General features: G+C 41.3%; 2 protein-coding genes across 3 annotated transcripts in view; one reads left to right on the forward strand and one right to left on the reverse strand.

The window, feature by feature from the left end:
• slc66a1 (solute carrier family 66 member 1) overlaps positions 1-27,131 on the forward strand; it is a 514,023-nt gene that overhangs the window by 107,050 nt on the left and 379,842 nt on the right. The gene's annotated exons all lie outside the window — the stretch shown is intronic.
• Positions 1-27,131, reverse strand: part of tafa5l (TAFA chemokine like family member 5, like) — a 63,375-nt gene that overhangs the window by 4,828 nt on the left and 31,416 nt on the right. The window contains exons 3-4 of one of the 2 annotated variants that reach the window (XM_061057669.1): positions 20,531-20,658; positions 1,301-1,343 (exon numbers count right to left, since the gene is read on the reverse strand). In XM_061057669.1, the coding sequence (XP_060913652.1) occupies positions 1,320-1,343; positions 20,531-20,658 (152 nt within the window). In that variant the 3' untranslated portion in view covers positions 1,301-1,319. Of the gene's footprint in view, positions 1-1,296; positions 1,344-20,530; positions 20,659-27,131 lie in introns of both variants that reach the window. The other variant, XM_061057668.1, reaches the window with a different exon arrangement.

The raw sequence follows: 27,131 nt of genomic DNA on the forward strand, positions 1-27,131 counted from the left end.
TTGTAAAGTGAATGTTGATTAGGAGGACCGTGAGGAGAGTATTTCAGGAATCTGAGGACTCTGTGTGGCCCACATGATTTTCATAATGTCACTTTCTCTTTTTGTTTTTGTCAAGAACATTCCCCAGTTCATATCCATGTTCTACCTCCGTCCTAAAAAGAAACATGGGCACTTGAAGTAGCATCACTCTTTGATGTAACAACAATGGTGCTCTCTAGTTCCACCGCCTTTTGCATTTCAAACTTCCAATAACCCCTTTGATTCCCCCTACTTTTTTTTTTTCTCCTCTCAGATACATCAAAGTGACTGCAATCTGAGAAATGGGGAATTCCATTGTGTCTTCTCCAAGACCTGGAAAATCTTTATTTAAGCTCAGCAGAGAGAGCAGTGAGCAGGACTGGAAGGAGCATGATGAATAGATACTAATTACTGATTCATTCCAGGTCTCAGCGACACTGAACCTTAAAGGGGGATTCAAGTATTTTCTTGAAAACTGAGTCCCTTTGTTATACAATGCTGGGTCTTTATGACTTGTAGGTTCATGAATTTTTGAAGATTTTAGCCTGCAGCAACAGTAGCAGACTGAAATGACTGTGATGTAATGCTTTGGGGCAACTGTGTCCAGTGAAAGTAAGACCCAAAGAAGTGTCTGATTCTTGCCACTGACTCAGTCTCAGGATTAAGCTCGTCAAATTAATTTCATTTCAAGCAGACAAAATATTAGATCAATCTTTTCTTGTCGATGGTGTCTGGTGGCTTTGGAGGGAGCCAGGTAAAAAAAAATGTCACTTTAAAAAAAAGGTCACAAACTAGACAGAAAGATCTATCCTTCTTGGGATGCTCTCTGTAATGTTGTCAAGCGCTCAGAATACCAATCTGAGTGTGTCAGGTGTGTTGGGGCAGATGGCTGTTAAACATGAGTCCGGTTTTGCTCCAGGTATCTGCCTCTTAAAGGAAGTTTTTTTTAGTAACTCTACTTAATTTTGCTCAGTGCTCATGATGAATTAATGGTGGGTCTTTGTAGATAATATAACACAGAGTAAGTTCTTGTACATCCTTGTGTAAAGTGTCTTGAAATAACATTTGTTATGAATTGGCACTATACAAATAAAGACCTATAAGTCTATAAGACCCTTTATGTAAGAAATAAAATAAAAGGGGGGTTAGGGGCAGGTTTAAAATGCAGGTGTTCCTCTTTAATACAGCTTTGAATAGAGGCATGGCTTGGTGAATAACGGCAGCAGAATGTACTACCTGTATTCAAAGTTTAAAAAAAGATACATAATACAAACTTACATACTTGCTGTTTCCTCTGCATCCTACGACGGCTCCTTGGGCAAAGGCTGAAACAGAAAAGTAGAAGGTCAGCATGGCAGGAACAGAGGGCCAGCCTTCACTAACGGTTTGTTCAACTTTCTCTCAGCATCTTGGCCTCGGCCGCAGAGCAGCATATGTCCATTTAAAAAGCACAGATGGCATGTCTTCCAATTATATCTAAGGTGGGACGATGGAAGCTGAAGGTTATTTTGTTCTCTCCCAGTTTTTATGACCTCTGAGGACCGCTTCTCTTCTGGACCAGAAAATACGAGCGAGTAATGGGCACCTCATCATCCATGTTAACGACTGAGAGACCTTTCCTTTCTTCCATCAGTGGCATCGCACAGATAGAACATTTTATTACACTAGCTGTAGGGCGGAGTGATAAACAGTGTTACACTTTGTTTCTCTGTGAATAACAACTTCTCGTCTCCGACATTCATCAAGAGAAGAACACATGAAAACACGCTGTTTTCCCCCTTGACCGGGGGAAGAAAACAGCTCCCTTGCCTTCTTAATATTGGTGAATGAGCCACTTTTGTGTAGATAATGACTCGGCTAATCATAATCAGGAAGCTAATGGTCTGTTTAGCCAATCAGAGCAGCCAAAGCGAGACGCCTGTCTGGGCAAGGCATTGGCATTCCCAGCAGCCACTGCTCCCCTTTAGCTGTGCCAGGCTATCTGCAGCAGAGGCAGACTTGGTATTCCTCTGCCCGCCCGGCCTGTTGTCCCGCGATCTGTCCGTCCGACGTCGGACCGGCCCCCGACGCCGTTGAAGAAATTCAGTCCTCTGAAGAGGCGCTGATCTATCACACCTCTCCAGCAGCATGTCATCTAAATGCTAAGTACTTCCACTGCATCTTTAAATCAAAACAAGAAAAGAAATGAGCACAGGGGCGAGCGCTTGGGAGGGATAAAAGCTTATAAGGGCACAATAGAATGTGCCTTAGCTTTTTGATTACATTCATTTTCAAGAGAGAGGAAATGTGAGAGAGGAGAGACGCTGAGAGGAATGTGCATACGGGTCCCAGAGACCTTGTTATACCTGCAATTGTACAAGAAAAAAAGAGAAAGACTCGTTATTGATACACCCGCCGTGTAGGTTCCTTCCGAGAAAATAGTATGTTGTTGGATTTCTCTCCAAAAACTACCATGAACGTATCTGAGCTTCTCCCCACAACAGGACCCCCCCCCCCCCCCCCCCCCCCCCCCATCCCCTCCTCCCCCCTGTCTCAGTCGGACTCTTTACGATCGATTGGAGGGATTCTTGAAGTCGGAGCAGAGTGCTGAGGCTGCAGAAGCGGCCGGCACTATTAACTGCTCTTACTAATTAAAAGGGTAACAAGGTGAGTTTGGCCCCACGGGAGGCACTGTGCAAGAGACAGAGCGGCCTGTTTGCTCGCCATGCACACCGGTAAACACTGCTCACCGCCTATGGTGTTTACAAGAACGGATTCCAAGGACAACGCCGACAAATTCATCTCCCGCTGGCACGAGGGAGGAGGGAGATCCACGGATAAAGAGGGATAGAGAGAGAGAGAGAAATCAGGGAGCACGCACACTAATAAGCGCTTGGCTAATTGCTTGTGTTGCGGTAAAATTGAAACATTTGGACCTCGTCTCTGAGCTCGGGGTGCCCTCGTTTCATCCTCACTTGTAAACACTGAGCACTGTGCATGAATGATAAAGTTTCACAGTTCAAATGAGGTGTGCAGCACGGATCTTTGAGGGAGTGCCAGCAGAAATTGGCAAAAAATATTAAGGGATTCAATTAACTCTCTCCCTTATCATCAACACAACATATTTCAGGATCAAAGCACTTTTAAGATACAGTATTCCTCGCATTACACAAAATAAAATACTCAGCCAAGGCGCTCTTACAATTCCTAGAAACCTGTGCAGCCGAGAGGCAGAGCCAGTGCAGGTACAGCAGACAGCCTGTTTGCTCGCTGCTCAGGGGGAGACAAAGCAGACACTGCATATTTGGTAGCACTTCAAGCTGCAAAATTCTCACCAGTGAGCCCACCCACCCAGAGGCAGGCACTGTGCCATCACTGCAGCGACCAAAAAAAAAAATCTGCCCCCTGGGGGTCTCTTCTAACAAGTGGACTCCTGCACAGGTTTGTTCTTCATTAACTGCAGACTGATGGAGATCCTAGTCATTACTTTCCGCTAGACCTGCTGTTGTTGTTAAGCTAACAAGCACAGCTACAGAAAAGACCCTATGGGTGGATGCTTCATGCAGGGAATGACCCTGATGTACGACAGCATCAGAGCAGCAGACCCTGAGCTATAACCTAAAAGTATGAACAAAAAAAACACATTTTGGGCATCTGGATGCAGGTGCTGCTTCATTTCCACAGAAAACCCAGCATCTACAAATTGAACAATAGTCACATCAAAGGTGCAACATTATAATGTAAGAAAAGTCAATAAAGAGGGAAAAACCCTTGGATAACTTGCAGCTAGATTCATTGATTTTTTTTTTTATACCCTAAGCACACGAGCTAATATCAGTGACATTCTGGGATAATTAAGTTGTAATGGCTAATGTGCCAGCAAACAAAAGCTTATTTACAGTTGCTCATTTACACATCCAGTAGACACAGAACAACACTGGCATAAGTTTGGAGCTGGCCACCTGGCTGAACTAAGTCCGACATTCACTGTCCTAACTCTGTGGTAGTCTCCAACAAATCCTGGGGGGAATATTTGGCGGTGTAGCTTCTTAGAGCGTCACTATTTTCAGCGTGCAAATGTTGTGTGTCTGCCATGTGTTGCTGTGCAGGTATATATTGTGAGTGTACCAGAGATGTTTTACATGAAGCTGTTACTGAGGAACTGCAAAGTTGGTGATACATCTTTGGGGTTTTGTTTCTTTAAATCAACCCTTTCACCTAAAAACATATCATCTTGATCCATGAGATGTAGAACAGATTTGAATGAGTGCTGTAAAACATGTGTAGTCTAATACTTCTTGTTGAACATTTAAAAAACAAAAAAAATCCATTATAGGCCGACACGAGTTGCGTGTTGTATGAAAATTAATAAGAAGGCCGTTGGCTTGAGATGTGTGATTATGACATGAAACAGAAAGTCTGCATAAATGTTTGCTAGCTTTAAACTACGGGTGCATAATCATGCAAGTTAGTCATGGATTGATTTAACAAATCTACATTAAGAAAAATGACAATAATTAATCACATTTTAAATATTAATGCAGACTTGAGGTTGACTTTGATGAATAACTCAAACAGAGTAAGTTTCAAAAGCCAGAAAGCTGACTGGTGGCAAAATTACAAAACTGTTGGTATTATCATTAAGAGTCAGAATGTTTTTAATGTCAATGCACAGCTGGACAAGAAATGAGCCGCTTCTCTTGAGTGTTTCATACATAAAATATAAAAGCAGCATCATACAGCACATTAAAATACACTCATAAAATAAAGTCAGTATTGACCGTCCAAAGATCAATATATGAAGTCATTCCTTTTTGCACTCCTCTGAAAAATATTGAACAATCTCAATGTTAACATTGCACCTTTTTTTTTAAACATTAAATGTTAAAATTGAACTCAGCTCTCTGATGACACCGGCATAGAAACGGTTTGAGAATGTAGGGAGCAAAGCTGCTGCGTTTGTGCATGCTGCCATCTTGAATACATTTTAAGAATAATCAAAAAAAGTGTAAAGAGATACTCGATTTCAGAATGAAAATCATTTCATATTACGTCAAGTAGCAAAATGAAGGTCAGTTTTCAGTGTTAACACTATTAGCTGAAATAGTGCACGCTATTTTAAGGTTATAATTCAATAATTTTATTTGTTCCACACCTGTCAAAACACACAACGTTTTCTGTGAACGTCATTTTTCACAATTTTATCCCAACCCATGTTCGGAAAGGAACAGGGAGAAGAATACATCTTATTTTCCCTGCCCCTTACTCAAAAAGACAGCAAAAAGTATCTAGATGGTCTGTCCAATTACAATCACTTGGCAACCAATACCATGGCAACATAAAACAAATCTGCCAATTTAGAATCAATGACTTCACTTCCACATAAATAAGGAGGAAAACACACGTAAAAAATACACTCACTGCCAATGTCATGCAGTCTAATAATTGTCTCTGAAATATCTGAACACAGATCTTCAGATCATTATTTTTTTTAATAAAATCTTAACCCACAAAAACACAGTAAACTATAGCTATCAAATATATATTGTGAAGTCATTTTGACATATGAAATGTTGTGAAGTTTATATGTGAAGTAAAAAAACTAAACAGAAGGTCTACTATGTCAGAATTATTGAGATGTTTAGTGACACTGAAAACAGGTGATGCTTCAAGAGTATGAACTTAAACGAAAAAACAATAAAAGAAAAAATACTGCATACGTCTGCATACATACCGCCAGCACAAACAAATTAATAAGCACACACGTTTGTTCCAAAGGTCACAGAAAGCGTCAGGGCTTGTAATAAAGGATGCTGCTTCACATGCCTGAATGTGTCCAGTCTGTAACTTACTACAGAACCCTCTGTGTTGATGTGGCCTATGGCTTTGACAATTTCACAGCAGACGAAGCTCTGGAGACAAGCATTGTTCAGGGTAAAACACAAATGGCAGTTCAAAGCCCGGCAATGACAGAACTTCAAATAGAGGAGCGGGGTAAAGTGTGTTGGAAGTGACAGCAGAAGGGACCACATTCACTGCGGGTCTCAGACAGAGAGCAAGACAGAGAGAGAGAGGGGGGAGGGGTAGGTAGTTCTTGTTGAAGGCGGGCTGGAAAAAAAACGTCTCTTTTAATAGAAGATGGCACAACACGACAATGCAAAAAAAAAAAATACAATACATGCTTTTTTTTTACGCCCAGTGAACGCACACCAAAGGAAATGTTAGATGCCAAAAAAGTAATCATGCTTCCTGCAATATGTTCCATAACACAGCACCTGTGATAACACAAATACAAAAAAGGGGTGGAAATGGAAAGGTTGGCTCAAATTAGCTGTTTTTCCTCTTCTCTGAGCGTCTCCATCAATCCTACATATTTCAATATATTTTCCGCATCAGTCCACACGCTATCGGCTCAAGACTGATGATCATGCCACAGCATCCGACAAACAGATGAGTCGAAACCAAAGGCAGGCATTTTTCTTCTCCACTTGATAAATAGAAGTATAGTGTAAATGAAACTGAAATAAAAGAGTATATTTGCTTATCTTGGGTAACCTTTTGTGCAGCCTGTGTATGTTCTGCAGGGGGCATGTGTATGTTTTGTGAAGGTAAATCACTTCATAGGAGGAACATCTAAAGGCAAAGCTTGTTATCGCTGAAGGAGGCTGTCAGATACGATATGACAAGAGCGCTGTCGCTTCACAAACAGGAATGTATAGGAAAGCCTGGAGGTGAGCCAGTACAACAAAAAGATGGACCCATGCTCTTTTGTCTTGATCCGCATCAAAGAAAGAATGGCGGCGCTTTCAAGGCATTAGATTAACGATGAATTCAAAATTATAGTCTCAGTTAATTACAGATCTGCATCTCCTCTTCCAGATACTGCTGCTGCTGCTGCTGCTGCAAAAAGACTCCTGTAAAAGTAAAACTGTATTTCTTTCAGCCTCACGCAGCTGAAATAGATTGTATAAGTGATGCACAATTGTGGGAATTTACTTGCTGGTGCACAGAATTGAATAATTTCTGCAGCAAATGAGACTGAAAGCCAGCAGAGCATTGAAGGACACGGAGCACAGCATGCATTCCTAATATTTGAAAATGTGTTGGCCCGGTTTTTCAAAGCATTTTGGAGACGCAAACATTTCCCTAATAACCCCCTGTCGAGATTTCTTGGATTTTTCACGTTTTAGAAAGATTTCAGAGCCTTCAGTACAAGAAACGACCCTCTCTCTCGCTCTCTCTCTCATGATGCTTTTGTTTAGACTAAATGATGCTGCAGGTCACGGCGCTAAAGCACCTAATGAAAGTGAAAGACCAACTTTATCTAAAGATGAGACCGCGCTGAGAATACAAATCTGTTTGCAAGGGGTTCAAGAGGCAGCTTGATGACAAATACAGAGCTGGAATGGAACAGCAACAATTTACATAACCTTGTAAAAAATACACTCAAATAGTATAAAAGAGCAGAGCAATGAAGTGTACATGCTGCAAATTGGGCTGAAAGCCAAAAGAGCACTGAAGGACCTCTTGAAACATAGATTTTATTCTCTGTTGGATGAGTTGTTTAAATAAAGATCTGCTGGAATTGAAATGGAAAATGTGTCTGTAAAAAATGAAATCACATTCTCAGATAAAAGAGGGATGTGACCACCAGCAGAGCTCAAGCTTTTCCAGCAGGTTTTTGTCTTCTCTTATAGAAACTTTTTCTTTAATTTACTTCATGAAAATCACTTTTTAGGTGCAGAGAACAAACAGTGGTCGCAGGTTTTCCGCAGGGCTGTGGTAATAGATCAGCCTGTGCACACGCATGAAGCATACATGAATCACAACATGCAGATCAGGGGTTTAAATATAACATACATTCATTGTTTCAGAGACTGAGCAGCTCTTCAGACCATAAATCAGTCGAGCAAAGGCACCTCTGGTTTTTTTTCTTCTTTTGGCTGAATAATGTTGTATTTTGGTCTTAAGACGTTATATTGCATCAGCAGCTAGAAAGCAATACAGTATGTATGAGATCTGTGTGAGGGTCCACATCTGTTTGATTTTAGAAGCATATTGAAAAAGGAAATTTGAGCATATAGCCCCAGGATAAGACTTCTTCATTTTACAGATAGAGCATGGTTTCTCTGAGACTTTTGTGTTCAACAGGCTCAGATGTATTTATGCGACATCCTTAACAACCATGTTTCTTTAAGGTCCAATTAGCAACATATTAGACGTCAGTTCAGTCTCATTTTGGCTTTTTCTGTGATTGCTGTGGCCTAAAAGACATGATTTTGCAGAAGCATTATGAAAAAAGTTCAAATGCAGTTTTCAGTGTTAGAAAGCATTTAAAAAAAAAAGGATTTATATCTGAGCTGTTTATACCTTTAGTAGAGAGAAAGGACACAGGATAGAGTCAGAAATCAGAGAGAGAGAGAGAGATGGGGAATTACGAGTGAGAAAGGAGCCCTGCAGGTCGGATTTGAACCCAGGCCACCCACTCACGACAGCGTCTTTTTCATAGCAGAGAGAATCACTCCCATGATTCCCCGCCAGCCTCGGCATCATCTTTTGTTATTGTTTTGACTGAGAGCCACCTGGTGGCGGATTTTACTTACTGTGCATTTAAATCATTGGGCAATAGATTCTAGTAACAACTGATGTATATTTCACTGACAACCTTTAAGACTTTAGACTATTCTAGTTTCTATATCTTAACAATATTCAAACAATACCTTCAGAAAACCAAAACGTTAATTCACAAGTAAATTCACACAATTACCTTCTGACTTCCTTCCCTATCATTGGCCCTAAGCCCGGAGTTCATCGGATGCTGAAGATCTTTTTAGCAATCATAACTCAAACAGAAATGCATATATTTGGGACTATTTTCAGCAGCGTAGGATTACCTGTTTCTAAAGCATCTGGTAACTATGGTTTTTGGCAGACAAAAACCCTCAAACAGGAGAAAATGGTGCATGTATCAGGGTCTATTTTCAGCTGCGGATAAATACACATTTAAAGCTCCTGTAGCTGTGTATTACAGCTACAGGAAGGTGCATGTATAGTTGACCCAAAAGTAACCTCTACATCTTGCTGATAGAGTGACACATTGCTCAGTGCAAAAGTGGCTGATTAAAATATTTGACAACAGTGGAGAACATATTTATAGTTGGTTCAATAGGGTTTTACACTCTGAAATCTTATTAGTATAAAATACATTTGAGAAAAGTAAGTCATTGGACATTTCTGTCAGTGAGGATGTAAGTCTCAATCAAATATCATATTCCTTTGTCGTTCTCCTTAATGGCCACCACATCTTTTTCAACTCTTTCAATCAAAGACACTGAGATCTGTCACCAGAGTCTGAACTCTAACAGTTGTGTATCTGACAGAACGAGGGAGCGTGTGGCGTTCCCTTTGAGCAGCGAGCTCATTAGAAGTCAGTCTCTGGTCAGATGGGTTGCCAGCACAGCAGTGACCATGGAGACACATGACTTGGCCGTAGACATTGAAGCCTTTATAAGCGAGGTGCTAGCAAACGTTACATAACCACGCTGTGAAGATACATAATCTGTCTGTGTCATTTTCCCACCTCTTTCATAAGAGGTGAGAATTAAACAACTCCTTCATAACTACAGCAGATAGGAGCATTTGTTTAGATGTGGTGCCATAAATCCAGTTTTTCTTTTGCATGTCTGCATCAAGTAAGTAACCTTTCTCCCAGAAACACTTGTTTACTGTTTCTTTAGTTTTCTGTTATCTGTTTTTTTTTTACCTGTTCAAATCAAGAAATAGGTGTTGTATGGTGTCCATTCAGAGAGCCTGTCGAGCTGCGGGTTTATGTTGTCTTCATGTTTACAGCAGCACTGGCAGGACTACACACACTCCATCAGCTCTTTGCTCTGGCTGACGCTGGAACAAAGAGTGCATAGCTGGAGGAGGGCCACCAGAGCAGAAAGAAATAGAAAATGCTAAAAAATATGATGCAAACCTCTCTGACCTACTGGGTCTCGCTGCGTGTGTGAGTGTGTGTGTGTGTGTCTGTGTGTGTCTGTTGCTCATTTTGCAACTCTCCTTCGTTTGGCAAAAAAAAAGCCCGACAGCAACTGTGCTGTTTCTCTCCAGGCCACACACTAGCAGAGCGATGGCATTTGTTGTGTGGGTGTAGGAAGATTTTTTTTCTACTGTCGAGTATTGTCTGAGGGAGGAAGAACATGTAAAAACCGCAGTCTGAATATGATCAAATTAGAGTTTCAACTATACTTACATTTCATTATTTAGGCTCCCTGCGGCACAGCATGTAATATTTGTGAAAATAGTTGAGTCTTATCCTGCAGTGATGAAGCCTAGTTTCACTTCTTGCCCGTCATTTGATTAGAAAAGGCTGATAATAGAGCTCAGTCGTGCTCTCAACAGAGCTATCACAAAGCGGGGAGCAAGTGATGCAATCTCACAGCCCCTCTCGCCCGCCTGAAAGGAGAAAAATCATTTCACTGTCCTGAATTCCCTCCGTCTCTCTTGTCAATTTTCTACCTGACGGCCTTTCCTTCCTCCCTCTACATTAATGCACACCCAACACACACATGCGCTATCGTGCAACCCAGCGAATCAAACCCACACCACCATCTTTGTCAAGAGTATAAAACCGACCTCACACCACCCTGCCCCACCCCTTCAGAATTGCGTTCTCCACCTCGGAGAATATCATATGTAGACCTTTCAGCGGCTCACTAGTGAAGACAAATTGCCAGCTTGTTTGGGGGAGCCTCCAGAGAGTGATTCATATTAATGGCTAGCTGGCAGAGGAGAGCGGGCTGCATATGCAAACTCCATTAGCAGGTTAGGCTGGAGTGTGTGACCTGGCAGTGCCACCATGAGCTGCACACACAGCAGGGTGGTGGCTGCAGGGAGGAGGAGGAGGAAGTGGTTGTGTTTACCAAGAGCTTCAAATAGTGTTAAAAAATCTGTGTGTGATGCACTTAGTTCCATATATGACTTTATCAATATAGATGTTTTTTTAGATCTTTATAATAAAGTTCTGCTGTGATATCAGAGAACTGGTTGACGTTACAAATTCAAAGACCTCACCCTGAACTAAACGATCAAACGATTCCACAAAGTTTGGATTAAATATTCAGCTTTGATATTTTTAGTTTCAAGCTCTTTCAAAAGGTTTTTCCCAGAAGACAAGTACAAAAAAAGTCATTATTTTTTTTGTATAAAAAATGGTCTAATTAACCATTTAACACAATGCACCAAATTTAAAACAATGAACTTTTTTCTTTTATCTTCACAGCCTTTCAAGCTTGTGGAGTTTTCAAGGATTGTTTGACTGTCAGAGGGCTTTGAAGGTAGGGAGGTTTCCATTATACACTCATTGTTTTTGGGTTTTATTTTTTAATAGGGCCTTCTTGACAACAATGAAGGAAACAGCCAAACTGTTTTCTATTGACACTTAATTACTTATTCATAGTCATGATTTTCAAGATTGTACCAGTCATCTTTATAAAGAGGTTGCAGTCGGGAGAGACATCCTTTCTACCATGACGTGGAGGCTAGAACTAGAAACACAGTGCAGCTAAATGTCATAGAGGTGGAAACTCCATTGAAATATCATATATTTAAACATACTGATGTATGCCAACCCCTGTGCAACAGTGAGTGTCTGTATGTGCAAAAGGGCTACGTGCTATTACACCAGCCCCTTACAATGATGTGTAATACACCAGCGACCAGTAGTAGTCCCTTTGGGCCCTAGGCAAATGTTAATTTGTGGGGCCCTCTCACAGGCATTTGGCAGGGCAATCAGAGTAGGTGCTGTCAGATGGGGCCCCTATAGGGAGGTTTCCCACCGTCATTGCAAAATGTGCACATTTTGGGTTGTGGCTTTGGTTCAAAGTTTGTTAGCCCTCTAGGGCCCCCTTCTGGTCTGGGGTCCCAAACATTTGCCTGCTTGCCTGTTGACTAGCTGTCAGCAATTATGGCTCAGTTGGTAGAGTCATCATCTCTCTACCAAGAGGTCAAGGGTTCTATACCCAGCTCCTGCAGTCCAATGTGTAAGACACTTATCTTCAGATTGCTCCCTCTGCTTCGTTGGCAGAGTATTAAAGTGTATGAATTGGATGAGTTACTTGTGATGGTCACTTTACACAGCAGCCTCTACCATCAGGGTGTGACATGCGGTGTAAAAGTGCTTTGAGTAGTCAGAAGAATAGAAAAGCACAATACAAGTCCATTTACCATCAGCACTTTACAATGATGTGAAATACATCAGCACTTAGGCTTTAGCATTAAATGCACTTTAACTCTAACCCTGGTTTATTTTAAGCAAAATTATTACATGTGTGTCTTTGTCAACTAACGTCCAGTTTATGTTGGTTTGTTTGGATTCTAATAATTGTTGTGCTACTTGTCTGTATTGAGGTTCTATGAACTTTAATGTACCATTGACCCGCTGGGAGACGTCAGATGGAAATACGCCTATGGCTATGATCTGAAATATTCATGTTCATTCATGTGCACTCATAATATCTGAAATATATAGTGATTATACACAGTCTCATTCATGTTAATGTACTTTTTTTGTTTCATGTTGTAGCAATCTGTGGAAGTTTTACATTGAACGAATGCTTTAAAGTTAATGTTCAATACTTCACACACTAGGAGTAGTTCCAATGAAAAAGTGGAAAACCCTTCTAGCACAAAGTGTTAGATGAACTAAATAACACAAATGCATACATAGAAAATCTCCTGTATTTTAGATTTTAATATTTCTTACATTCTTTCTACATTTCAGCCTGACAGCTAGAGGAACGGTCAGGAGATCAACAACAAAACTGAATATTTCCTTAAGATACGATGAATATTTTCCACCAATTCCATGGAAACTCGCTGTTAGTTTTCAGTAAACTGTACCATCCATATTTAGTCTTGATAAGTGAATCCCTTCAGGGCTGAGAAAAAGAGGCAACCAGTAGCTTTCCTTTTCTTTCATTCTAAGGACTCCACAAATATCTGTGTCATTTTTCCTAATGCCAACATCACTCAGAATCAAAATGTAAAATGTAAACACTGATGCAAAAAAGATGAAGCAAACAAAAGCGTACTACTCTTGAAAAATAAGAGTGGACAACTGAGATTGTTCCCCAGAGGAAGATGCATTTTTATTTTTTTGTCACACAACACAGCTGCTTTCAAATGTACCAGTTCATCTTTTCCTCTACTACTCCTTATTAAAGTTATTACTGGATAATTAAGTTTAAACTGGTTTTATCTGGCTGTTTACTCTGATATTTTCTAAGGTAATCATTCAAAACATACGATTTTAAATGTTCCATGGACGAGTGAATAACAAACATTCAGTGAGAATCAAATACGAGCTAAATATTGACCCAATCTCTTCCAAAGAAAAAACGTGTTTCATGTCATCTGGAGAAGGCTAAAAACAAACTCAAAAGGCTTTTCCATCAAATAATACAATGAGTAAAGAATATGGTGCTTTTGACTGGGGATCCCTTGAAGATTAGAATTGTACAAAGTCACGAGGAAGAACTTGACAGACAATGTCATGAATGAAGAAATAAAGCCCTAAAAGCACCTTGGGCCAATTGAGTCACCAAAACTCACCCTGAGTGGTATTTGGGTCAAATATATGAACTTCATATTTCTGAATTAGCTTTTTTTATTAAAGGGTGTAAACGTCAATGTGAGCAAACAATTTTTTTTTTACTGTGTCAGATCAAATTATTCAACATTTCATATCTTTTTGCTGCTCATCCCGTGTCAGGATGCAGCTACCCTTCACATTATGAGCATTAATTAAACTGCCACTCAAACTGAACTGTCGAGTCTCCGATCTCGAGATGAATCATTAAGTCATTATAAACTTTAGATACATTAATAAAATATAGTTTAGATCTTTAGTTGAACTAGATTAAATTGGCAAATATGTAATACTATGGGATCCATTAATGATTCATTAAGTTTATTAAAACCATGTACAATATTATTTTTATAATCACTTTCATTTTCTTTTGTAAAAAAAGACGCTACAGAAATCAAACATGGAGGACGAAGTGACATCCAACATTTATAATCAGCAGCGATTCTAGAGTCTGATGGGGCCCTGGGCAAAAATCATCCCTCCAACCAGCGTTCAACAATTGTGAGTTCTCTCAGATGGGAACCCCTTAGGGAGGTTTCCTACGGTCATTGCGAAATTCCAATGTTTTTGACCTAATGCTCTGGGGCCCCAAGCAGTTGCCTGCCTTGCCTGTTGACAAGCAGCGCCTCTTCTTATGATGACAGATTGTTGAAAAAAGTCACCTGATTGTGTTCATTCAGGCAGCTCATTCTGAAAACCTAGAGGAAGTTTCAGGATGTTGTGCCATCACTTTTAACCTACTTCCAGCTTACTGTTGTTACCTAAAGATATAATATACAACATGCTGGATATAAATAAATGTTAAATACACCGAATGTAAATATACTGTTCAAAACAACTGAATCAACTTTGAGATGCATATCATGACTTGAAATTGATCGCAGAATCTTATATTCAGATGTTAAGTGTCTCTGTCCCTGCTAGTGAAACAGGAGTGTGGACACAGGAGGGGCGGGTGGAGTGATGAGAGAGGAGGGGAGTGGGTAGCTTGGAAGAGAGCTTTTGTTTTTAACCTGAATATCTGCTCTGGAAGTCGATAGTAAGCCTCCATTGTGCTTCTTTTCATTTTGTTTTTTGGTGGTGTTTCTTCGCATTAAAACCCTCCTCACTTTGCATTTCATAATATAGTTCATGGTTTTATATTTCACCTGTATGAGATGCTCTTTTGTGTTAAATATATTTTAGTACAAATCGTTTTTTGAAGCAATCGGACACATGAGGCTGGATTTACAAAATGCAGTCCAACCTCAGCTCTGTATGTTTACATTATAGAAACATTATGATGTTATGCTCTGTTAGTTGTGCGATCCACCATCAGATACATTTTGTGGCTTTACATTTCAGCATCTAACTCCACCCACGTCACACCAACACAGCACAGTGACAATAATGAGCACAGCCACTATCAGCTTTCAGAAATCCACTTTTTCACACTGAGCCATCCTATGTAAGTGTGAGCATGAACATTTTTAGCAGAGACACATATTGAAAAGTGCCTGTGCACACACACACACACACACACACACACACACACACACACACACACACACACACACACACACACACACACACACACACACACACACACACACACACACACACACACACACACACACACACACACACACACACACACACACACAATTTCTCATGGATACTTGAACACAGATGTGGGCAGAGGGAGCTTGGCCAGTGGCCGAGCGACAGCCTGCTCCCCCTCTCTCTCTCATCCTTCTCTCCACACTCCAGTCTGATCAATCCCCTTTATAGATTTCTCATTTCCATTTATCTTCCAGAATGCGCTTTCCTCCCATTTCAGGTCTTACAACAAATACCTCTGGATACCTCCCTCTCTTCTGCTGCCAAATCCTCCCTATCCCTGCCCCCTCAAAGAAATACCAGCATCACTTGTGATTAACTTCTGCTATAAAACTCTCCTCAGCAGCGGCTAATTGGGAGTATAAAGTGGAGCATAATCTGCATTTTTCTCTAAATGTATGTACAAAAGCCAAACAGGAACCTAAGTGTACTGTCAGGGTAGATTACAGCACAGTGGGAATGCGTGCGTGAAATGTGACGCAGCTGCCCAGGGCGGATGGACGGTGCAGACGGTGGTGCGAGAGAAAGAGATAAGAGAGAGAGAGAGAGTGAAAAGCAACAGAGCCAGTCACAGGTTGACCTTTGGTCTGATGTACCTGACGATGATCAGCAGTCTCTCCTGGTCTGTCCGTTCTGTCATCTCTTGCTGACATCAACATGCTGTATTGTGCTGTTTCACTTGCTCTGTCTCTGTAAGTTACATCGCTCTGCTTCTTCCCTTTCCACTCTCTCTCTCTCTCTCTCTCTCCCTCTCTTTATCTTGACATCCTTCGCCCGAGGCAGATATCCGTGCATTTGCTGCTGTTTGAACAGATTTATCCACTTTATATAAACAGAGGTAGAAAATTACTCGAAATGCTTTTGAGCACATCAGCCAGGGTAATGCATCAGCCACTGTTACTGCATTGCATAAAATAGATGAATATTCCTAGTTTCCCTGCATGTTTGAGGTGGCTTAAAAGCAGTGTGGTCATGTCTTTGGAAAGTAGATCACTAAACAAGTCCCGCCCCCTCCGCAAGAGAAAACAATTCAAGGCTATCCAATTATTTGTGCTGTGTGAAAGTGCTTCTTCCTCGCTTTCATTCGCCATTAAATGAAATCAAAAGGCTGACTGTGGTAGGGTGCACTACCAACAGGATAAAGAATGCAACCCAGTTCTAAGTTTTTATAAGCACATCTACAGGAAAAAAGAGATTTTAAGACGACAAGAACATTTTCAAGAAAGAGAGGAAAACTGTTGAACCCTGACACTTTGTAAATTGGTCAGACAAACACTAAAGGTTACATAGCCTGGTTAGGGATGTCGGTTTGGTTAAATGACTGGATCTTGAGTTTCCATCAAATAAATGTAAACATCAAAGTATTTAACTTCTGATCACTCAGTGGGATGACTTCTTCAAAGAAAGCAATGACAGGAAAGTAAACACTGAGACAGAGAGACAATATGGAGTTTGTCAATACACCTTTTTACCTCGATCAATCCGCTGACATGCTGTTAACTTGTGTTTTTAGCTTTGCATTTAGTCAGTCTTTCAGCACGTGGCTGCATATTATTCTGCCAAATGTTTCCCCTCCAGTGAGCGTGGTTTTTCAGAGCATGGCTCAATCTGCTCTGCTGCTTTTAGAAAGACAAATTTAGTTTTCAGTTGTTAAATTGTCCACTCCTGTTTCAGGGCATATCTAAGGTTGCAATACTGATGTACAATTTTCTGAGGATGTCCAATCAGTGATGATGGTAAACAGAGTAAAACAAATAATCAATAAGCAATAAATAATGAGCAATAAAGTCTCCACTCTGTGTTGTATTGACGGAGACGGCTGAGTTCTCATGTCGGTATAGTGCCTACGTGTGAAAAGATGCAATGCTGCAATGCACATGATCTCTTGATATCTTTGAAGTAATGTTGTCTTGAATAAACTGACTGACTAACCAGTCAACCAAGACACTGAACTGCATCCTTGTCATTTATATCCTCTGAATTCCTGTTTTTAGGAGGCCCTGGTTCCCTTGATAGCGTACTTTTGCAGCTAGTTTGCTAAACCCTTAAAAAAGCAGAGTATAAAAATCCCAGCTGTTGTTCTCGCATCCACCGACTGAGTCCAATGAGGATGCTGGTGCCAGAAGAACAACAGATTTTGCAGCTGCGCCCCAGAGTCACAGAGAGTATCTGTAATGCCTGCAGGCGGTTTTCACACTACATTCCTAACACTGACAGATAGAAATGTGGATTCAAATCTGCCTATTCTAAACCTATTACTTCTAGACCCTTTAAAGACAGCCTGATGTTTGTTTAGTGCTTATGGTAAAAAGGGGAGTATTTACTAAAATATTATTATTGAATTATTGACCTTGAATGTAATGTGGGCTCAGATGGCTTCAGAAACTATTTCCAAGTTTTTCACTAACTGTGTTCAGAGATCAAGCAACGAGAGGCTGCAGAAGAGAACATTCAGTCCAGATTTGAAAAAAAAGAAGCTGAACTTGTGTGACACAAACACATGTTCACACCAGCATTAAATGAGCCATACGTAGGAGAGGAAACATAATTGTCAGCACCTCCACAGGTATAATTAGTGAACACGTCAGCAGTGTATCAAAGGAACAAAGATGTCCATTTTCCTTGGAGCATAAAGTAGCATACTCTTAAATTGCCAAGTGTGAACCACACACAATGGTGAGACCTGTATCCATGGAGACTCAGCTACTGACCAGGGGAGAAGGATTGTTGGCCAGACTGTAGGCGCCTATAGAGCTATTTTCTCTCCTGACTTTTTCCAACACATTCATAATGACGCTCACTCTTTCTAGTCATACAAAGTACTGAAAGCTAACTCTCACACAGGCTGATACACTGCGATGCCTTTGTGTTTCCTGTGTATTCTTTCACTGCTGAATCAAGCGAGCTTTAATCACAAATGAAGCCTCAGTCTGCAGCTCTGCAAGCTCTGAGGCACTCAAAGCATGTTGCGCAGCGAGAGCAGATGACACCATATTGAAGCTTTTAAATATTTAACATGTTTTCTGTTCATTTACATCTTGCACACAAAGTCAGCGAGAGGTCATAGACTGTCAGCTATTGTTATTTATAGATCCGCACTGCACAGATATCTGAAACCTCTGATCTGTAATTTGAGAGAATGATTTAATCATCCACTCAGATTGATATTTGAATTCACATTATGCAGCATTAGTCAGGAGTTTTTCTATACGGTTGAGGTGCAGAATCGGATAACTTGCAACACATGTGAAACAGTTCTTATTTAAAAGAATGACAAAGAATTGAACCTGAAATCTGAACCATAAAAAAAGAACAGCTTCTTGCAACATGCCCTTTTGTTTACGGTGAGAAAGCAGACTCGGGAGGGAGAATCAAAATCATCCTTTTCAGATGAATATTCTGTGTTTAATTATTGATTCCTTTCCAAAGTAGCTGTGTAATAAGCAGAATAATGTTCAGTGAGGAGGGGGCATCACAGCAGAAATAAACCCCCACAAGGGGATGCAGGACCTTGGTGTGTAGCAAAGCATCTTGTCTTACATGTTAAATCTGCCAATAATTCACTTCAGATTTCAAGATTTTTGTATCTACAGCGTATTTGATGAAAGTTAGTAAGCGGCTCAAATCTGCAGAGATCTGAACATTTTCTGTGCAGAGAAGTTTTTATTGGGATTTAGTCTGGATGATATGTGTTTAATTTGAGGTTGGATGTTCAGTCTTTTATAAAAAAACATAAAATGTGGTTCACTAGCTTATCTATTTCTGCTGCAATCGTCAGTTTTGATGTCTTTTTTTACAGTGTTGTTGTATCATGTTTTATTTCCAAAAAGCCTAATTAGGGAAAAGGAGTGTAAATTAGCCATGGCTACAAGTCCTATATACATTGCATCAGTTGCACTTGGATCAGTTGCTGTGGATTGACTGGGGGGGTTGGGGCAAGCTCTGCATGCCATGTAGAGTTGTATGTAAACTGTACTGGGATTGAAAATGTTTTGATGAATTTATGAATACTGAAGGGATCCTAATAATTTAATTTAGTCTAATTTGTTTTTCTCTGTCTAACTGTCGGATTAATTCTGCTTGTTTGTTTGTCAAATTGTATACTATCAAGTGGATGCTGCTTGCCTGTATTTAATTTTGAAATAAAAGGTGCTAGATGAGAAGCCCCATCATCCCTCATTAATGATGCACCTTGCTGCAGAACCCTGACACACAGCTCATGACTGTCTGTCTATCTGTGACTACAGTGGCTGAAAGTAAAGAACCAGAACCCACATACTGTCTCCTGATTTGTTATTCCCTACCTGAACACTCGGGTTACATCTGCCTCTATGCTTTGATGGTCGATGATTACAGTGACATCATGACTTGTTCCAGTGAATAGTTGATGATTAAATCAGCGGCATTGCGAGAAGGAAAAGCATCATGGCTATACTTAATAACATTCTGTTAAATATACTTGATTGTGGATGACTTCATTACTCAACCCCCCATTGTTAAAGATAGGATACATGGGGCGCAGGTGACACAGTGGTTAGTGCAAGCGCCCCATGTATAGAGGCTATAGACCACCAAGCGGGCGGCCCATGGTTCAAATCCGACCTGTGGCTCCTTTCCCGCACGTCATTCCCCACTCTCTTTCCCTGATTTCCGACTCTATCCACTGTCCTATCTCTACAATAAAGGCACGAAAAAGCCGCCCAAAAAAATAGATGGTATACTAGACGGCAGTTAAATATACCATCTATCCTTGACCTCTGTAGCACAGGGGTCAACATCATCTCTCCTGTGTTAGCATATTTGGCTCAGAAGATGATGCAAAACACATAAATCATAAAGTCTGGTTGGTAGCATAAGTAATATTTTTAGAAATTGTATGAGTAGTAAGATGTTTCTCATTGGTTTATTTGAGCTGTTTCATGAAGAAATAAGATTTTTCTGGAGATCGCTCAGTATACAACGTTAATGTAATATTTGCAGTGCAGAGCTAATCTAGCTGCTTTGTCTGCAAAAAAAACATCAGAGCAATATTCCAGGTGGTTTAAAAGCGACAATAATTGGAGTGAGCACAGAGAGCAGGTCAGCAAAAGTTTGCCAGACTTTGTGATTCAGCATCGATGCAGCCTTTGAAACCCGGGAGCTGACCTGCTGTTTAACTGAAGTGTGCAGCCTCCTGCCCTGGGCTGTAGTTCCACATAAGCTTCTAGGGTCACAGATGCTGAAAAAATGCTCCATTCTGTTAAGTGCATATAGAGCATTTTAAAATCATATCTTGTAACTTACCGTGACGGTCTTGATGCGACCGCTGCCCTTGGTGCAGGTCCATCCGGAGCGGTTGAACAGGAGGCTGCAGACCTCCCCCTCCAGGCAGGGCGCCATCTCACACCACTGACGGCTCCTCACGATCCTCGCTGGGGGAGGGCAAAAAAAAGACGAGAGGGCAGAAAGGCAAATTAGACAGATGGATTCACAGAGCCAGAGAGAGAGGCTTCAAAATGTCAACTTTTTCTGGAACAAACAACTAAACTGTCCTTATTATGCTCACCAGACAAGAAAACATCTTTGTATGTTGATGTGTCTACAAGCCTGTAGTTTTTTAATGAGCTCCTCGTTGAACTTCCATGTCTGGATTGCCTGTGGTAGTAACCTTTACAGACCAGCTGGCAGTCCATAAATTACTCTCCCGCTAATGCTAGCTTTCACTGCGGCTGAATGAAAAGATCTCCTTCTGACATTTTGTTACTCAGAATATTCTAACTAAAAGTAGTACTCGGTATGTTAGACAAGAAGTTGTAGGTATGGAGTAATTTGTACCATTACACAACAGAATAGTGTTGGATTTCTGCTCTTTATGTACACTTTTATTCTTTCCTCACATTTGTTCTTGGGTTAAACCCAACATAGTTTCTCTTAGAGAGCTTCAAATGTTTTCAACAAGCCTGGTTGTTCACCATGAAGGACACATTCGCTATATGACAAGAATCTTTGGCATCTCTTAAAGCAGTGGATGTAGCTGCAGAATGTGGCAGGAAAGACAAGAACACTGGGTTTACAGCCCTGGCTGCAACATTTACCAAGTTCTGAAGAATTTCTCTTAAAAAAGACAATCAAGACATCAGAGAAAATGTTGAGTCTTTGCAAAGGAAGAGTCGTTCTGAAATTGAGAATGCATTGAATATGTGGACACATGATGATATCATGACGTGAATCTTGGGAGGAGAGAGGGAGTGAGATGTCAAACAAACTATGAAGACATTAGAGTCGTCCAAACTAGCAACACTGTTTTATAGGTTTAGATGTGAGCCTGTACAGAGTATGTCAGGTGTCACAGAGGACAAACTACAAATCTGTTCTATACACCAATATGGGATTTGCTCCAGCCCTCGCACGACCCTCAAGGAGAAGTGCATTTACAGTGTTTGGTAGATATATATTATAAATAATCGGCACACTTGTAGTGCTACAGTTGGCTTTTTTCCAGCCACATTTTTTTGTTTTTATCGGTGAAGTTCACATTATGTAGCGTAACGTGGGGCAAAGTAAACCATGAAAGTTGTCGGCCAAGGACAACAAATCTAAATGAGATTTAATAAATAACTTTTTTTGAATTTGGAATTAATTTGCACAACATTTTAATAATATTTTAATTTATTTATATTCCAACATAGATAAGAGGGAGGGGATTACAGATTAGTACAACGTCAAGAAGTCTGCTGGAAACATGAAGCTGTCAGAGTCAAATCCAGCGATGCTCTAGTTCTCCCTCTGCAGTCTGACTGCATGACATTGAATTAGCATGCACCTGTAGTCGATGCTGATAAGCACTGATTGTTCTTTACACAGTGTGCTAAAGCAACACTGAAAGGTTATCAGCTCTCTGCGGACCTGGCCGGGGCTGCTGCTCCTGCCTCCCCACGATCCCCCGGGGGGCTGCACATTGTGGAACGAGGTAACATGGCCGGCAAATTGAAAGAGAGGAACTACAATTCATTGAATGTCCATGGGAGAGGCGAGGGAGGGAGCAGGCAGGAGAGAGAGAGAGAGAGAGAGTAAGGAGGTGTGGAAAGGGGGGTCTTATGACATTTTGCTGTGAGGTATTCCTGCTGCAGGCCTTGTTAACAGGCTGAAATTGGTCTTTGGAGTGTCAGAACCCTGACTGCTGTTCTGCTATAAAGATCTGTCATCTTATGGTATTTATCAAGCCGGCTGAGCTGCACCCCTCTGTATGTAAGGACACACACGTACAAAATTACCCGCTCTGTTGATATAAAGCATTTCTCCTTCAGCAAATAATAGATATTGTTGACACATTGTAAGGAGAGCGGTGCTTTTTCAGGCAGGCAGCCCGGGGACACAGTGGTGGAACGAAACAAACCAGGAACCTGCTTCTCATTGAGCCGAACACCCTTAGAAAATATTGAAGCTTTACGACTGAAACCTCAGACAAAACGGTCATTTTGACCCCCCCCCCTCCCCGAGCAGAGGTTCCTCAGTGAGCGGGGGGAAATTTAAAGTGACCTTCTTCCTGACACAGCAACATGCCGTGGTGAATTTTCATTTTCACAGCCATCCGTCAGGCGCAACAAAGCGTAGATTTATCAGTCAGTTGCAGATGTAGTTTTGAGTACATTACAGGGCCAGCAAAACTCAATTTCCAGGGCAGGGAATAAAAGCTGAGCTGGCAAAGCGGGTGGAGTGCTGACTAACCGTGGAGTGCATCAGCCCGGCCAGCCCAGAGTCGCGGAGGTTGGCTAAAATAAATGCATTTTTCAGCCGCTGCCACAGAATCCAGGCACTCGGTGGCTCGCCCTTGCTTCTTTTTCAATGCCATCCACGACAGCGTGACTTGATCTATGATGACTTGATGAATTTCTCCTGGTGCCGTAAGCCGTGGAGAGGTCGCACTGCCTTGGATCGGGGTGTTGCTGTGATAACTTCATCAACAGCGACATCATGAATAACACAAGCGGCAATAAAAGAGGCATCGCTGCAGTTTGGCTGCAGCCTGTCTCTATCCATCGCATTTATCCGTCCGATACGTTGGCACACATTATAGAAGACACATTAAAAAAGCTTATTTGGTACAACCGCCCACACACACATTAACAGTATCCTGAGCTGACTTGAAGCTCTGGGCTCAAAGTGTCTGAAAATATCTGTCGGCTGTTATATTTCATGTGGAAGTATCTCCTACATGCTGCTATTGTAATAAAGCTGCCTTGTTGGATCACTCAACTGGTGCAAATGGAGGAGAATTATTCCTGGCGTTAAGGTTTTATTATGATAGGTATCTGTTTAGTGTTGTGTGTGAGCATTTTCCTGTGTGTGATGTTGGCAGCGGCAAAGGTGAAACAGCTGGAAGAGAGAGAGAGAGAGAGAGAGAGTCAGCCTGTCTGGTTAACACCTGGGTGGCCCGTCCTGTTGAAGTCAGTGCCCGAGTCCCACCCAGGGACCGCGGATGTCGGGGCCAGGCTTGTCAGCTGCCAGGGTCCCTGCTGGGGTAGTACGACTCTGGACCTCCAACTAGATCACATGTAAGACCATCTGTCCCCCTGTGCACAGTGCCAAGCCCTGCCCTGCCCAGCACAACACAGGACTGCCAGACGCGACTCAGAGCCGGGCAGGAGGCACGACAGTGAGCCCTGAAACACACGCACTGTTATTCTGATGAAACTCTGCCGCTGTAGATGTAAAAAAATAACATGAAATTTTTACTAAAGCCACAGGCAGCTCATTTAAAATGTATTTAGATGAGGAACAAAAAGACACAGTTTTGGTGACAGTAACTCAGAGGGTAAAAAAGGGAAACACAGAGGGGATGTTCATTGCACTGAAAAGACAACATACTGAGGCATGAGTCACACAAATAAATCACAAATACATTCTCTGTTGGTTACTTAACAATCGTGCTAATATACGGATGATTCTTTTGCTAAGTATCCATTAGATTAGCTCACTAGCTTAGCTGGGCACCAGAAACACTGTAACAGGTTTTTACAGGCTTTCTGTGTTAATTAAGCTTCAATCATGGATCAATTTGTAGCGGCCAGATTTTCAACCCTCTGTCCTCCACACAGCACAACCTGCTACCAGAGCCCTGATGGTCTTTCATTCCTAATTATGACAACAGAAAAATCTCACAAACACATTTCAGATACAGCCAGCAGCCAAGCAACACATGACTCTATACTTCATGATAAAACGTGCTTAATGTTCAGCAAGCTGTGGCTGTGATTAAAATAGATTTTTTTTTCTGTTGCATTTTTGAGCTTCTTGCTGAATGACTCTTTGAGTTTAGAAGTTGGATCACAAATGATGATTCTAATGACTCTGATTCAGTGATTACAGTGCGTGTGTGTGCGTGCGTGCGTATGTGTTGTTAAGTCTAGCACTACTAAGATTTAAAGTGATGAAACTCCACCAACTTATTTCATGATGCTTTCCCTCCTGACTAACAGTTCATGTGTAGCTTTGGGGAAAACGCCACAATATTCTCACTAGAGCTAATGCAACAGATATAGGCAGGTATCTGCACTTAAATATTTGAAAATATATCATAATTTATGAGTAAGTGGCCTGCACAGTACCTTTGCTTTTCTATAGATTTATTTGTATTTTGTATGCCTTTTATAGAGACAGGACAGTCAATAGAGTTGGAAATCATGGAGAGAGAGAGAGAGAGAGAGAGAGAGAGAGAGAGAGAGAGAGAGAGAGAGACAGTGGGGAATGACATCAGGAGCCACAAACCCAGGCCACAGCCTCTGTACATGGGGGCCCAAGAACTCATGGATCCAAACCTCCTATGGGGGTCCGGGGGTAATTTACAGACGATTTTAGCATTCAAACCTACTAAATAAGCAGCGCAAACAATAAGAAAAACACAATTGCCTGTCGATATCTATGTTCTGTTCTAACTTTTTGATAAAGCTTCAGTGAAACATGAAGAACCCGTGCTCCCAACCTTCAGTCCCTTTTTATAAATGGGATGAATTTGCAGAACAGGGCTTACTATGTTCCACTAAGGGGTGATGTGAAGGGCAGTCACTATGCAAGTAGCTCTCAGAGCAAGAGTCTGAGAGAGCATCATAATACAGTCATCAAGTATGGCAATATTTTCTCAACTATCATTAAATATGTAACATTATCAATATATCAACCTGATGTTTTGCTCCTGCTGATTCTCATTAAGTTTATATTCCCTCTGGCCTTATTTCATTTGTTGACCAGCTGTCACTTCAATGTTGCCTGAGATAATAATGAACCAGAAAGCTGGATGAAGTTACCTTCAAGCTAGCACACATTTCTCTCAACATCTTTATCTTTGGCTACCAAACAGTAAATATGATCAGACAGTATGTTTAATGAAAGGCTGGCTTGCTAGCCAGACTTCGAATCTGTCCACAATGTTTTCAAATAACGTTATGTAAATGATGTGCTGCACATTGCGACTCATTGAATCAGGTTTCATGCTTCTTGCGGTTGGCGCGGCGATATTGCGCAATCGCGGCCGGCGAGAGGAGGGTCTGAGCGCCCAGCCAGCCACGCATCTCCAAGATTTTGTAACAACGCGGACGGGTTCGCGCCGACAGCGTTGCAATGATTGGCTACAGGGCCCGGAAGTACTTTATTCAGGCCGTGTTGAGCGCTCGCGCTCTGACTGCAGTCAGTATGAAACGTGCTCGCCGGCCGCAAGCAGCATGAATCAGGTTTTCATGACATGAATAAACTTTTTCAGCATTTTTAGGGATTATAAACACTTTCAGTAAGAACAAAATGGAACTTCTATACTTCGCTGCTAAGCTATTAAAAAAAAAAGTTTTTTTGTTGTGTTCAGCTGCTGATCGAGGAAATGCGAGGAAGTGAGAGTGGAGTAGACATGCATTAATAGGTCAAGGACTTGACGAAGACTGTGACCTCTGTGGCATAGATGGAGATAATAAACTTGATGTCTGCTGTAGGTTCAAATATCTCAGACATTTTAAAATGACTGATGATGTTGTTTACAGGAAATATTTCAACATATAAGCACACGCAAACATCGCTTCACACAGGTTTAGTATGTGTACAGATGGAGTTAAGTGGTCTCTCTTTGGAGCTTATTGCACACATCATTTTAATGCATTGCACTTGTGGACAAACTATAAGACAGCAGGCTTACACAGACTACCAGAAGTTTATAATGACGCTTTAAGAATATCAGTGAAGACACCTAGATGGTGCAGAGTAAGTGAAATGTTTGTGACTGCTGAGTCAATACTCTTTAAGCTGTCTGAAGTCATCCTGTGTATGAATGTGTTTGACAACTTAACGCCTCGGGGGAATGAAACCATCTTGGTTCTATCCAGCATTAGAAAGAGTACTACACAAAAAGGTTGCCAGAGTTGTTTTGATCCTTTTAGATACCACGTTTTGAAAAAGCCACTGAACCTGCCTTCTGTTGTAGCATGTCCCGGGAGGATGTGTTTGAGTCTGTATCATCTTATAAATACCTTGGGTTCCTAATTTATGATATGCTTTCTACTTTAAGCCAGCAACTTCTTAAGAAGCTAAAGTTGCGGCTGGGTTTTTATTTCAGAAATAAGTCTTGTTTTTCCTTTCCTTTGCTGCAAAAAAAAAAAAACGTCTTGTTGCTGCTACTTTTCTGCCCCTGATCGATTACAGTGTTTGATGTTTTATATGCATGCATCTTCTCAATGCCTAAAATCTCTGGATACTATACCATGGAGCTTCAAGGTTCAAAACAAATCTCAGGGCTCTAACTCATCATTGTAGACCCTTAATCCTGCTCCCATTGGATTTCTGACCATTAACGCCCGCTCCCACGGCGTGTCATCCTCTCCCGCCCGCAACCGCAACATGTATGTCTAATTCCACCCGCATCCAT

The sequence above is a fragment of the Labrus mixtus genome, chromosome 15 (assembly GCF_963584025.1).
Source record: "Labrus mixtus chromosome 15, fLabMix1.1, whole genome shotgun sequence".
NCBI lineage: Eukaryota > Metazoa > Chordata > Actinopteri > Labriformes > Labridae > Labrus > Labrus mixtus.